This window comes from Pleurodeles waltl, chromosome 3_1, assembly GCF_031143425.1.
Source record: "Pleurodeles waltl isolate 20211129_DDA chromosome 3_1, aPleWal1.hap1.20221129, whole genome shotgun sequence".
NCBI classification, from domain to species: Eukaryota; Metazoa; Chordata; class Amphibia; order Caudata; family Salamandridae; genus Pleurodeles; species Pleurodeles waltl.
Window position 1 is genome coordinate 797,297,531 of NC_090440.1, and position 14,338 is coordinate 797,311,868.

Below are 14,338 nucleotides of genomic sequence, written 5' to 3' on the forward strand. Positions count from 1 at the left end.
AGTTTCACTGGTAAAAGTATGCAGCTCACAAAAGTTAATGTGTGCAAATGTTATCACATAGTGTATTCATTTGTTTTGATTGTATTAAAATATTTGTTTCCAGCACACTTCAGAATTACCAAAAACTATGCTTCGTCTGTGCTTTCCTAATTCTGATATATTCTTAAATATCTGCACTGTTCTTTTATACACACTGAAATTTTGTTGTGTGCTAGAAAAAAAAGATAGGGAAAAATTCATTGTAGAGCCTTTCTCAATCACACCCCCAGTAGCCAGCACGAGTGTCACATTATTCCTCTCACTTTGAAGTCAGAGAAAGAAAAGTAAACAACAAGCTTTCTGGAAGACAGAGCCTGTTATTTGACCTCTCTATTTGAATGCACAGCAAGTGTGACAAGATAAGAACAAGATTTACAGGCCTGTTTACGGAAACCCAGTAATGGTGGAAGAGTACAGTAAATAGGGTTTGGACAACAGAAGGGGAAAACTCCAGCTGGGCAGCCTAAAAAAATAGAGCCAGCAAATAGAAATCAAGCAAATGTGAGTTACAAGCCACAAGCTGAATGGCAGGCAACAGGCAGAATGTATTACCAAGAAAGCTTTCTGAATGTACCCATGATGTTGTTAGCAAACCAGACAGCTGTGCAGTCTGCTAGGCTTCAACCTAAAAAAGGGAAATCTAATGCACGCACATTAGCATGCATAGTTTCCATAGTGTTGGTTTCAGACACTATCCGCTAACTCATCGCACTGACATGCAGGTCATAAACCTACTTGAAAACTACATCTTTAAAAAAAGATGTGGTTTTCTATAAATCTGACGTAAAACCTTTGTCCACACGTTTGTCCACTCATGCACAATCGTTAACTCTACATGAATTACCAAATGATGCGAAATGATCACATGTGTTGTAAAGTATGAATGAGTACATATGTAGCTTTTGCTACATACTTTCAGCACCAATTATCATTGGGCACTTACAACGCTGTCTTTGCTGGTAGTAAAGCACTTTCAGGACGAAGGCTATTCATGCTGCAGAAGTTGACAGTTTATCATATGATCTGATATTTTTGTGTCCTCTCTCCCCACAGCTGGAAAGGCCAACCAAGCAGGTGCGCGAAGCAGAGGAGCGCCTGAAAGCCATCCCCCAGTTCTGCTTTCCTGATGCCAAGGACTGGATGCCCGTGTCTGAATACACCAGGTAATAATTACGGCTGCTTTTCAAAGCTTGTGGCTTTGGAAAATGAACCTTTAATTGCTTGGCACAGGCCTTTAACAAAATAAAAGAAAGATTTTAGACAGCGGTGCAGGCTTGCACAGATGTATCCAATTATTTCTAATGCAGGGCTATTTTTTTGCCTCGAATATTTGTGGCAGCGGTTGTGTTCCACAGTGAAATCAGCTCGATGGAAATGATCTTGGGGTTATCCACAGTGCCAAATCCACTTAAGGAAACCATCCCCTCTGAAAAGAAGGCCGATTTACGCGCGCTTTTGCTCAGTTAAAAGCCTGAAAAGCTATATGCTCTGTTTTCGCTGCAAAGAAGGCCGAATATATTTGTTTCTGAATTTCACTAACAGTTGCCCCAACAATTTCTCATGTGAACAAAGCAGAAATACATGGAAGCACATAAATAAAGCTGCGTAGACAACATTTGATCCAGAAGTTGTCTTGTAAATCTGAAGTGCACAAAATTGAGCAGATCCATCCAGTGAACTGTTCAGTTCCTTGGTCTAGTTGTTTACTCGATCTGCTGTCCCGCCAGGCTTCTCAGGAAATAAGGGCACGTTACCAAAGCCTTCTGTGCACATTAGATAAGAGTGTTGAAATAGAGGGGTGTGACAGAAAAGAGGTATGCACCTGTGAACACAGCTCCATTCTTTACTACTGCATGGATTATTCAGGAGGCCCTCAGCGACCCTCTGTTTATGAATTGCTCCAGTTCCTACACATTTCATGTATTATAGCGTGTGTCCACATGTTGTCTTTTTTCAGATTAACACAGAGTTGTTATCAAGGGTAATGAAAAATGTTAATGTTTGTTTTTTTAAATTTTTTTATTGAAAGTCTCTCCTTATTTCTTAAATGTAATATCTTTTTCTGCGGGGATCATACTAATATTTTCTTGAACGCTTTTTCATTCAGTGAGACCTTCTCTTTTATGCTGACTGGTGAAGATGGCAGCCGAAGGTTTGGCTACTGCAGGAGATTACTGGTACGTAAATGCCATGAGTAATTCCCAGATGAAAACAGTGGCAGATAGTCGAGCAAGTGTTAGTGCACACAGTGTGGAGTATCGATTTCACAGGTCAAGGATAACATAAAATATTTTGTTTTTTTTATTTGAAAGTCACAAAGTGCGTACTTGTGTGGTACACACTTAGAAGTGAAACACTTCCAGATGCCAGTCGAAAGTTTAATCAGCCTGTGCATGGTGAAAACACAACACCTCTGAAGCATCAGTCTGAGAAAGCTACAAAGGGCTCACCGAGCTGCTTGATAATGTTGCTCACCACTGTCTCAAAAGGATAAGGTGGTTTGAAAATGATACTGACAGTAAAATGGATGTCATTATGAGGGTTTTGTTTTGCAGATGCAGGTCCCTCAGACACTGTCTCTGACTCAATTTGCACAGTTGCTGACCTGGGTCAGCCTTGAAGCCAGTACCCTCATCCCCATGCAAAACCTTTTGGCCATCCAATCGTTTTAGGCATCTATATGCAGATACATTGTTTAGTTATTTAAGTGTTTGGATGGGGGTATGTATTTTGATTCTGCAAAGGATATGTGAATTGTTCTTGCTTTTGAAATGACGGCACCCTATACGCAAGAGGGAAAACAATTTTTGAAAATGTATCTTTATGTTTTAGGTTGGAGGCTTGCACATGGGTGTCTAATGCTATAGCTTAGTTTAATTCATTTCGATTCATATCAAATCGGTGAGAATATTTCACTCAGTTGTATGTTACTATTCAAGTAGTAATCTAGGTGCTTGGCAGTAATGAGTTTTAAAAAGATGAATAGTGGCATTACTGATTACAGGATGTATTGGAAAGATTAATTTAAAGTGGTATTCTGCATTGGTAGGGGTGGTGTCCTGTGTAAGTCACATAGCCTGTAAATTCTTAAGTTGTGGACGTTGTATTGTCAAGGATTTTCCTCCAAGTGGGTTTTCTTACATCTTAGCACTGTAAGTATGTTTGGAGTTCTTTGATCTTACAGCGTGTGGTGTCCGTCTTCAGCAAAAACATGTACCTATATTTGCATGTGCAATTATTGCTGTGTTATTTTTCACAAGGAATTTCCAATGTTCTTATAAATTTTCACAAGCACGTATAAGCGTTTGGAGGGGCTCGTAATTCTTTGCAATAATGTTGTATTACCCTACTACCTCAGCCTTACAGCGGCAGAAGTCCACAAACTTCTCAAAGTAGGACACACAATGAGCTTTCCAGCTGTCAAAGTAGAGATGTGCTCCTGTGTTGTAGTATTTCAGAGATGTGGCGCATGGAATAGATGGCTCTTAAAAGAATAGTGTGTTCAGTTAAATGTTCCTGGCAATTTATGGAAGGCGAGGCATTGATCAAGTTCCCTACACAGTAACAATATTGTACCATGAGAAACCTCTTCAAAGTTCAAAGCTGGGAGAATTTCAATCAGAAATCTTGCCTACAGAAAAAAGTGTCTCTGGAAAAGTATGCTAGGAGAATAATAACTCCTTGAAAAGCTGTGCCACGAGAATAAAGTACATCATAAACCCTGACCTAAGAAAACAGTGTCACTGGAATACTGAGACTGAAGATTTGTGTGCACAGTAATATCATGTCACGGGAAAGGCTACATGTGTACAGAATGTACACAAAAAATGTTTTGTAGAACTAGTCATTCAGTAGGCTTATTCATATAATTTGAAAGTGAGGTACTTGTTTTTATAGGGACCATCAAATAATCATGAGTGTATATACCACTTGATACCTGTTCTATAGGCGGATCACATAAAGCACAGTTATGACATTGTTTAAAGATTGTCTATTTGAGTTGGCTCTAAAGCTTATATCAGCCGAAATGGCTGCAATGAGGTATTTCTACTTCCCCAATTGGGTTTTTGACAGGCAAACCTTGCAGGGGCTGAGAGAGAGGCTCTTTTGTGTGACCTTGTGTCCTTTAATCAAGTAAAATATCGGATCGCATTGTTAGGGCCATATTGCATGGGAGCTGGATACCTCTAAGCTATGTAGAAGTCAATGGATGTTTGTCTGATTGCATGGATGTCACATCTGTAGCCTGTAATCCATAATAATATTGTGAAGTAGAAACAATTATTGAACAAGAAATGGCAAATTTTGAAACATTTGCAGAAACTAAAGCCTCTCTTCATTGCGTCTTTAATAAGGGTGGTTAAATATGGTTCTATTTTTTTAAAGCCTATGCTGGGTCTAATGGTCATGTGTCTTGTCTCATTAAAATGTCACTGAAATCCTCTTTTCTTGTGGAGGTGCAGAGTGCAGTAACTATTATGGGGTGGGTGGAAGGCCACTCACCCTACCTGCATATTTGATTTCTTAGGGACTACTGAATAGTTCCTGATACCAGACCTGTCTTCATCCTCCTGTTATCAAAACTGGAAACCGTCCTGCCAAATAATCCCAATGAAAATATGGACTTGTTTTAGATCCATCAGCTCTGTCATGAAAAAAGTCTCTGGGTTCAATAATGCCTTGTATCATGAGTGGAGACGAGATGAGCAAGATGCCTGCCATCTCCTGCTTGTCACCAGATGAGTTAGGTACTTCAGCAGCACTTTAGGTACTAAAGTTGAGAGTGTGGGGGTCTTGTGTTGAAATTAGTAGCTTCCTTCTATGGATGCCTCACCTTTTTATTGAATAGGCTCTTTAGGTCACAGCACTGGCATGGGTTTTTCTAGGGGCCGTACATCACAGGGAGATATTGACTTATGAGGACAGCCTGAAAATTCAGGTGGGGACATGGCACTCTCCAGTGACGTCCTGTATAGTAGTGAAAGAAAGGATGACTGAGCAAGCCATAAACTTGTTCTGGTGTGGAGAATGAATCCTCATGTGGTTTTGGTGGTGAAACCCAGTGCTTGGTACAAAGACTGTCAGTTCTTCTGTGGTCTCCAACAACAACTTTTTTCTTTTGCACCGAAAATACAGGCGCTCATTGCGAGCTGGGTGGTCGGACGAGCCGACCCCCAAACTAGCGGGGATGAGGCAGCCATCAACCTGGCTACCTCACCCGTCATATTACAATGTTCCCAACGGGCTGACCAGCGGGAGCATCATATTATGACATTCCCTCCGGTCAGCCCGGCGGGAACAGTGCTACGGTATTGTCATCGGCTCCCTAAAGCACTACAGCACCTCAGAATGCTCACTGTCTGCAAACCATGTCGTGGTTAGTGCAGGGGACCCCTGTGGCCCTCTGCACTGTGTTTCCGCCAGCCTTTTCGTGGTGGGGTTCCTGCCATGAAAAGGCTGGCAGAAACCGGACTCCTGATCAGCGATTGAACAAATATTTGCTTTAGGTTTCTGAGCAAAAAACCATCTGCAGTCATAGTGGAACAATTCTTTTTTAATGGTTTAAAGAAAATCACTTCATTTCTACATTTATCATTTTCGGTATGTACTTGATCAGTTATTTGTCAGTATTCATTCACCAGTTCAGCTCACAATCATAACAGAATCCCCCAATATCATTATCATTAACCATTTCCCCCTGTACACTAACCATGTTCCTCTCTCATTACTTTGTATTTCTCTGTTTCCCATTTCCATCCTCCCTCTGTCATAACTTGTTACTGTGTAAGAAATGGCCTCATATTTCCTCGGTTTTGGTTATTTAATAATTTGTCTGTAGATCCACTTTTTGCACTTAGCCCTGTCATACGTATCTATCAGCCAAGAATCATATATTGGGATTCCTGGAGTTGGCCATACTTTCAGTATGACAATTTTCACTGTCACCATATGGTGAGAACCATCTCCAAAACTTACTTCTGTAGTGTCTGACCTGTCGTGAAGGGAGGCTGTATGCATAGTTGTAGGTTTTTCTAACCCTAGTTCCCCTTTTGTGTTCTCCCATATATAATTCCAATAGCGATCCAGTTTGCCACATTCACACAGAATATGCTGTAGGTCACTACCTTGTTGCCTACATCTCCAGCACTTGAACACTGTGCTCAATCTTGCTGTATGTAATCTATTTGGAGAATAGTGTCCTTTATGGTATATTTTAAAGTCGCTCAACTTCAGCCTGGTTTCCCGTTACCCTTTATCATGCTTTCCAAGAAATTCTTCCTATTGCCTTTCGAATAGTAAATAGTCTGTTTTCCCACCATGTTTTTAGCTCTTGTGCTGTTTGTCATTTCTGTTCAATATTAGTCCCATATAGCCCCAATGCCATGCCCTTGTATGTCCCTAATGCCTGTATGTATTTATGGGCTACAGACTCTTTCAGGCCCTCTGGCCGGTGACCTATGCATCCTGGAAGCAGTTGAGTAGCTGATTGTATCTCCACGTCTGGCTATAGGGTAGATCAAAATGTTACTGTGAGTCATCAACTGATTCAACTGATTTGAAATGTCCGTCATCTAATACATCGCTAAATCCATTGATCCCTTTTCTCTCAAATTCTTCAATGATTTTGACTTTGTAGGATGATTTAATCATTATGCCATATTGGTGCTTGTGTATGGAGTCCACTGTACCCTCCGGTAATGGCATGTGCTGTATGCCAGGCATGTCCCAATGAGGTTTTGTCTTTCTCCTACTTTAGATCCTTTCAGTAATAACTGAGTAATTTCCACTTCAGTATTAAGTATGGCCCTTTCTTTATATTCCCAGGCTAGGATGTCACCACATCAAAACAACATGTAGTTCATATGAACTAATTTATATGCAAAACATCCATATATGTCAGTCTAAAGCCCACCGACTCTCTGGCTGATCCAGGGCATCCTCCAGCAGGAGACTGGACGGGGTGCTGCTACCGCCAGCAGCGCCCGCCAGAACAACACTGCCAGGCCGTATTATTGGTCATAATACGGCTGGCGACGGTCTACTGGCGTGGCGCTGCTGGTGGTAGCGGTGCCACCTTACCGCCATCCGCCGGCATGGCCACAGCTGGATTTCCGCCCTTCTTCTGGCGGAAATCCGGCTGTGCTCATAATATGACGGACGGATGGTAGCAGCGTCAACAGTCTTTTGGTGGGCGTCGCCGCAGCGGTAGGCGGTTTTTACCACCAAAGTTATAATGAGGGCCTAAGACTTTTCTTTTATCTTCTGGTAGTCTGCATTTACGGGTGATCATTTGCCATATATTTGTACTTGGTCTGCAGCTATCGTTTGTGTATAAACTTTAATAAGTCTGTTTTAAATACGATGAAACCAATTCACAGGTGGATTGAAAATACTTATTCACTGTTAATTTTTCAACTTCATGCAATATGCTTCCTGAAAGATTAATTAATAATATATTAATATCAGCAGTCGCATGAAGTAATGAGATAAAGTAAATGTATTCATTTCCATTTCATAAGGCAAACCCCCCCCAAAAAATGTTTAAAACATACACACTTGAAAATAAAACATTTGAATGAAAGTTAAAAATTACAATAATTTCTCGTAAGATTCCAAAGATATTTTTGTAATGCACGATCAACAAACAATTGTCCAATTCTAAAAGCTCTATAGCATTGTGCTGATTAAAACAACAGTATTTTAAAAAGAAGGGGCATATATCAATATCTGAATACTTCAACAGTCTACAACTTCATATTTGAAAACTTGAAACAGTTTATAACAATATGTTCGATGGCATGTGTAGCTGCAGATACACATGCTGTGCACATCCCGCCATCTGGTGTTGGGCTCGGAGTGTTACAAGTTGTTTTTCTTCGAAGAAGTCTTTTCGAGTCATGAGACCGAGGGACTCCTCCCCTTTCGACTCCATTGCGCATGGGCGTCGACTCCATCTTAGATTGTTTTTTTTCCGCCATCGGGTTCGGACGTGTTCCTTTTCGCTCCGTGTTTCGGGTCGGAAAGTTAGTTAGAATCTCGGAAAAATCGTCGGTATTATTTGCGTTCGGTATCGGGTTAGTTACAACAGATCGACACCGACTTTAGAGGAGCTCCGGTGGCCCTTTGGGTTTTTTTTCGATCCCCCGTCGGGGCCTGGTCGGCCCAGCCACGTGTCTCTTCAAGGCTGATGGAACGGACCCCATTCCGCTTCTGTCCAAAATGCCATAACAAGTATCCATATACAGATCAGCATCTGGTCTGTAACTTGTGTCTGTCTCCAGAGCACAAGGAGGATACCTGTGAAGCCTGTCGAGCGTTTCGGTCCAAAAAAACGTTAAGAGACCGAAGAGCGAGAAGACTGCAGATGGCGTCGGCGCCGACAGGACAAGGGCGTTTCGAAGAGGAAGAAGAAACCTTCTCCATCCATGAATCGGACTCGGACGACCTCGAGCCCGAAGAAACGCCAAAAACCGTGAGTAAGACGTCGAAGCATAAAACTCACGAGAAGACAACAAAAGCCCAGGGGACGCCACCGCCAACAGGCCATGGCTTAACCCGAAAAATAGGTGACTGCTTGACGGCACCGAAAAAGGGCATGCATGTGGCGAAGTCATCCGACTCCGGTCGAGATACCGCCACACAACAATCTCGGGCCCGAGACAGCGGCTCCGAGCAGATTCGGCACCGAGACAGTGGCACCGAAATGGTTCGGCACAGAGACACCACAACGCCGAAAATAAAGAAGGTTTCCTCGGAGCCCAAAAAGGCGACCGAGAAAGTTTTGATTCCGAAACATCCAACCTCGGAACCGAAAACAGGTTCCTACACAGAGGAACATGGATTGTCCTCCCAGATGCAAGGACATAAGTTCGGGGAAGAACTTGAATCAGTTGAGCCAGACTACACTCAAAGAAGGCTCCACATTCAAAAAGACACAGGGAAGATAAGCACTCTTCCCCCAATTAAAATGAAAAGAAAACTTGCCTTTCAAGAAAAGGACAAGCAGCCACAGGCAAAGGTGGCAAGACAAACAACTCCCCCACCATCTACACCACCGTCAATGCATACATCACCGGTAGCCACTCCACCACTGATGCAGTCCCCGACTCATACTGCAATGAGTCAAGATGATCCTGATGCATGGGACCTTTATGATGCTCCTGTGTCAGATAACAGCCCAGACTGTTACCCCACGAGGCCGTCACCACCTGAAGACAGTACATCCTACATGCAGGTGGTCTCAAGGGCAGCTGCCTTTCACAAAGTCACCCTGCATTCAGAACCAATTGAGGATGACTTTTTATTTAATACGCTCTCCTCCACTCATAGCCAATACCAAAGCTTACCTATGCTCCCGGGAATGCTAAAGCATTCCAAACAAATATTTCAGGATCCTGTAAAAGGCAGAGCCATAACTCCAAGGGTGGAGAAGAAGTACAAGCCACCGCCAACAGACCCTGTTTATATTATGCAGCAATTAACACCAGACTCTGTGGTTGTTGGGGCAGCCCGCAAGAGAGCAAACTCTCATACCTCAGGAGATGCACCACCTCCAGACAAGGAGAGTCGCAAATTCGATGCTGCAGGAAAAAGAGTTGCAGCACAAGCAGCAAACCAATGGCGTATTGCCAATTCACAAGCACTTTTGGCAAGATACGATAGAGCTCATTGGGACGAAATGCAGCATTTCATAGAACACTTACCCAAAGAGTTCCAAAAAAGGGCTCAACAAGTGGTAGAAGAAGGTCAAAGTATCTCCAATAATCAGATACGATCAGCAATGGATGCAGCGGATATGGCTGCAAGGACAGTAAATACTGCAATAACTATAAGGAGACACGCATGGTTGCGTACGTCAGGATTCAAGCCGGAAATACAACAAGCCGTGCTGAATATGCCCTTTAATGAACAGCAGTTGTTTGGGCCGGAAGTCGACACTGCTATTGAAAAACTCAAGAAAGATACTGATACGGCAAAAGCCATGGGCGCACTCTACTCCCCACAAAGCACATTTCGCAAAACACAATTTAGGGGAGGGTTTCGAGGTCAACCTACAGAGGCCACAACCTCACAAGCGAAGCCCACTTATCAAAGCCAATATCAGCGGGGTAGTTTTCGGGGGCAATATAGAGGGGGACAATTCCAAAAAAATAGAGGGAAATTCCAAAGCCCCAAAACCCCTCAAAACAAGCAGTGACTTCCAAGTCACACATCCCCAACACATAACACCTGTGGGGGGGAGACTAAGCCAATTTTACAAACAATGGGAGGAGATAACAACAGACACCTGGGTACTGGCAATTATCCAGCATGGTTATTGCATAGAATTTCTCAAATTCCCTCCAAACGTCCCACCGAAAACACACAATATGTCAAAGCAGCATATAGATCTTCTAGGACTAGAAGTTCAAGCATTGCTACTAAAAGAAGCAATAGAATTAGTACCAAAACACCAGAAAGGAACAGGAGTTTACTCTCTGTACTTTCTCATACCCAAAAAAGACAAGAATCTGAGACCTATATTAGATCTCCGAACATTAAATACCTACATCAAATCAGATCACTTTCACATGGTGACATTACAAGACGTAATCCCACTGCTCAAACAACAAGACTACATGACAACACTAGACCTAAGGGATGCATATTTCCATATACCGATACATCCTTCACACAGAAAGTACTTAAGGTTTGTATTCCAAGGGATACATTACCAATTCAAGGTATTGCCATTCGGAATAACAACTGCGCCAAGAGTCTTTACAAAGTGCCTAGCAGTTGTAGCTGCACATATCAGGGGGCAGCAAATAGATGTGTTCCCGTACCTAGACGATTGATTAATCAAAACCAACACGCTAAAAAAGTGTTCACAACACACAAAGTATGTCATGGAAACCCTCCACAAACTAGGTTTCTCAATCAACTACACGAAGTCACACTTTCTGCCGTGTCAAACACAGCAATACTTAGGGGCGACAATCAACACAGTAAAAGGGATTGCCACTCCAAGTCCACAAAGGGTTCAGGCATTTCACAATGTAATACAGGCCATGTGTTCAAAACAAAAAATACAAGTCAAAATTGTGTTAAAACTCCTAGGCATGATGTCCTCATGCATAGCCATTGTCCCAAACGCAAGGTTGCACATGCGGCCCTTACAACATTGCCTAGCAACACAGTGGTCACAGGCACAGGGTCAACTTCAAGATCTGGTGTTGGTAGACCGCCAAACATACACCTCGCTTCAATGGTGGAACAGTATGAATTTAAACCAAGGGCGGCCTTTCCAAGACCCAGTGCCACAATATGTAATAACAGATGCCTCCATGATAGGGTGGGGAGCACACCTCAATCAATACAGCATCCAAGGAGAATGGGACACTCACCAAAAACAGTTTCACATAAATCACTTAGAACTATTGGCAGTATTTCTAGCGCTCAAAGCATTTCAACCCATAATAAACCACAAACGCATTCTTGTCAAGACAGACAACATGACAACGATGTATTACCTAAACAAACAGGGAGGGACACACTCAACACAGTTGTGTCTCCTGGCACAGAAAATATGGCATTGGGCGATTCACAACCACATTCGTCTAATAGCTCAATTTATTCCAGGGATTCAGAATCAGTTAGCAGACAATCTCTCTCGGGATCACCAACAGATCCATGAATGGGAGATTCACCCCCAAATACTGAATACTTACTTCCAGAGTTGGGGAACACCACAAATAGATCTATTTGCAACAAAAGAAAACGCAAAATGCCAAAACTTCGCATCCAGGTACCCACAAGATCAGTCTCAGGGCAATGCGTTATGGATGAGCTGGTCAGGGATATTTGCTTACGCTTTTCCCCCTCTCCCACTCCTTCCAAATCTAGTAAACAAGTTGAGTCAAAACAAACTCAAACTCATACTAATAGCGCCAACATGGGCAAGACAACCTTGGTACACAACACTACTAGACCTCTCAGTTGTGCCTCATGTCAAACTACCAAACAGACCAGATCTGTTAACGCAACACAAACAACAGATCAGACACCCAAATCCAGCATCGCTGAATCTAGCAATCTGGCTCCTGAAGTCCTAGAGTTCGGACACTTAAACCTTACACATGAATGTATGGAAGTCCTAAAACAAGCTAGGAAACCTACCACTAGACATTGCTATGCAAATAAGTGGAAAAGATTTGTTTATTACTGCCATAATAATCAAATTCAACCCTTACACGCATCTGCCAAAGACATCGTAGGATACTTACTACATTTGCAAAAGTCAAAGCTAGCTTTTTCTTCCATTAAGATACATCTTACAGCAATTTCAGCTTACCTGCAAATTACGCACTCAACTTCTCTATTTAGGATACCAGTCATAAAAGCATTTATGGAAGGTCTAAAGAGAATTATACCACCAAGAACACCACCAGTTCCTTCATGGAACCTCAACATTGTCTTAACACGACTCATGGGTCCACCTTTTGAGCCCATGCACTCTTGTGAAATGCAATACTTAACATGGAAAGTTGCATTTTTAATTGCCATCACATCTTTAAGAAGAGTAAGTGAGATTCAAGCATTTACCATACAAGAACCATTTATTCAAATACACAAGCATAAAGTAGTTCTACGGACAAATCCTAAATTTTTACCAAAAGTCATATCACCGTTCCACTTAAATCAAACAGTAGAATTACCAGTGTTCTTCCCACAGCCAGACTCTGTAGCTGAAAGAGCACTACATACATTAGACATCAAAAGAGCGTTAATGTACTACATTGACAGAACAAAACTAATTCGAAAAACAAAGCAACTATTTATTGCTTTCCAAAAACCTCATACAGGAAATCCAATTTCTAAACAAGGCATTGCTAGATGGATAGTGAAGTGCATTCAAACCTGTTATCTTAAAGCAAAAAGAGAACTGCCTATTACACCAAAGGCACACTCAACCAGAAAGAAAGGTGCTACCATGGCCTTTCTAGGAAACATTCCAATGACCGAAATATGTAAGGCAGCTACATGGTCTACGCCTTATACATTTACCAAACACTACTGTGTAGATGTACTAACGGCACAACAAGCCACAGTAGGCCAAGCGGTACTACGAACATTGTTTCAAACAACTTCAACTCCTACAGGCTGACCACTGCTTTTGGGGAGATAACTGCTTACTAGTCTATGCACAGCATGTGTATCTGCAGCTACACATGCCATCGAACAGAAAATGTCACTTATCCAGTGTACATCTGTTCATGGCATTAGTCGCTGCAGATTCACATGCGCCCACCCGCCTCCCCGGGAGCCTGTAGCCGTTTAGAAGTTGATCTTGAACATCTGTATATTTGTAAATATATTACTTTAAACTACATTATGTACATTACTCCATTGCATGGGCACTATTACTAGCATACACAACTCCTACCTCACCCTCTGCGGGAGAAAACAATCTAAGATGGAGTCGACGCCCATGCCCAATGGAGTCGAAAGGGGAGGAGTCCCTCGGTCTCGTGACTCGAAAAGACTTCTTCGAAGAAAAACAACTTGTAACACTCCGAGCCCAACACCAGATGGCGGGATGTGCACAGCATGTGAATCTGCAGCGACTAATGCCACGAACAGATGTACACTGGGTAAGTGACATTTTCCACACTGCACTTGCGTTGACCTCAGAAGAAACATGTGGAAACCCCAGAGTTTGAAAGTATTCCTTAAATTCCTTGAGCCACATTCTGGGTGTACCCCTGTGCCTTCTATCAAAAGTGCCTTCCTACCAGTGACAGTAGTCAGCCCTGCCAACCATAAGAAAAAATACACTGTGTGAAGGGGGGTAGCGTGGCTTTGGAAGGGGCGGAGCTTTGTGCCCAGAGCTACCTAGGAGGCATTTCTGCACCTTCCATTCCTCCACCTAAAAAGAAGCTTACTGTGGCTGGTGCCCATGTCCTGGGGTGTTTTCACACCCCATATTGGACATTGACTTTTTAAAGCCTCTCTGGAATGACCTCTTTGCAGTGATTTTCAGGTTGTTTTCCTGCCACAGTGTGATATTGGCTTCTCATTGGGTGACCATGTGATGGGAGCCAATATCATGTGACAGGGTGTCACCCTGTGAGTTGGTAGGTCTGAGTATTATTGAGAGGATGGATTACCTCATTTAAAATAGCCTTGTTTCTCTTGTTTAGAGCTATAGAGAATGTAAGTCTACGATGTTGAAGCATTGTACAGGAAATGTGTCTCCTTTAAACATTTCCAAATTTAGATGAAAAATTACTGAACATCTTTTGATCAGACAATCCCA

The 14,338-nt window shown here is 42.5% G+C and overlaps 1 protein-coding gene across 5 annotated transcripts in view; it reads left to right on the forward strand.

The window, feature by feature from the left end:
* The window catches only part of DENND2B (DENN domain containing 2B), a 916,594-nt gene that overhangs the window by 682,679 nt on the left and 219,577 nt on the right, over window positions 1–14,338 (forward strand). For all 5 annotated transcript variants that reach the window (XM_069223658.1, XM_069223659.1, XM_069223660.1 and 2 more), the window contains 2 exons: window positions 1,093–1,202; window positions 2,147–2,216. In XM_069223658.1, coding sequence (XP_069079759.1) covers window positions 1,093–1,202; window positions 2,147–2,216 — 180 coding nt within the window. The remainder of the gene's footprint in view (window positions 1–1,092; window positions 1,203–2,146; window positions 2,217–14,338) is intronic.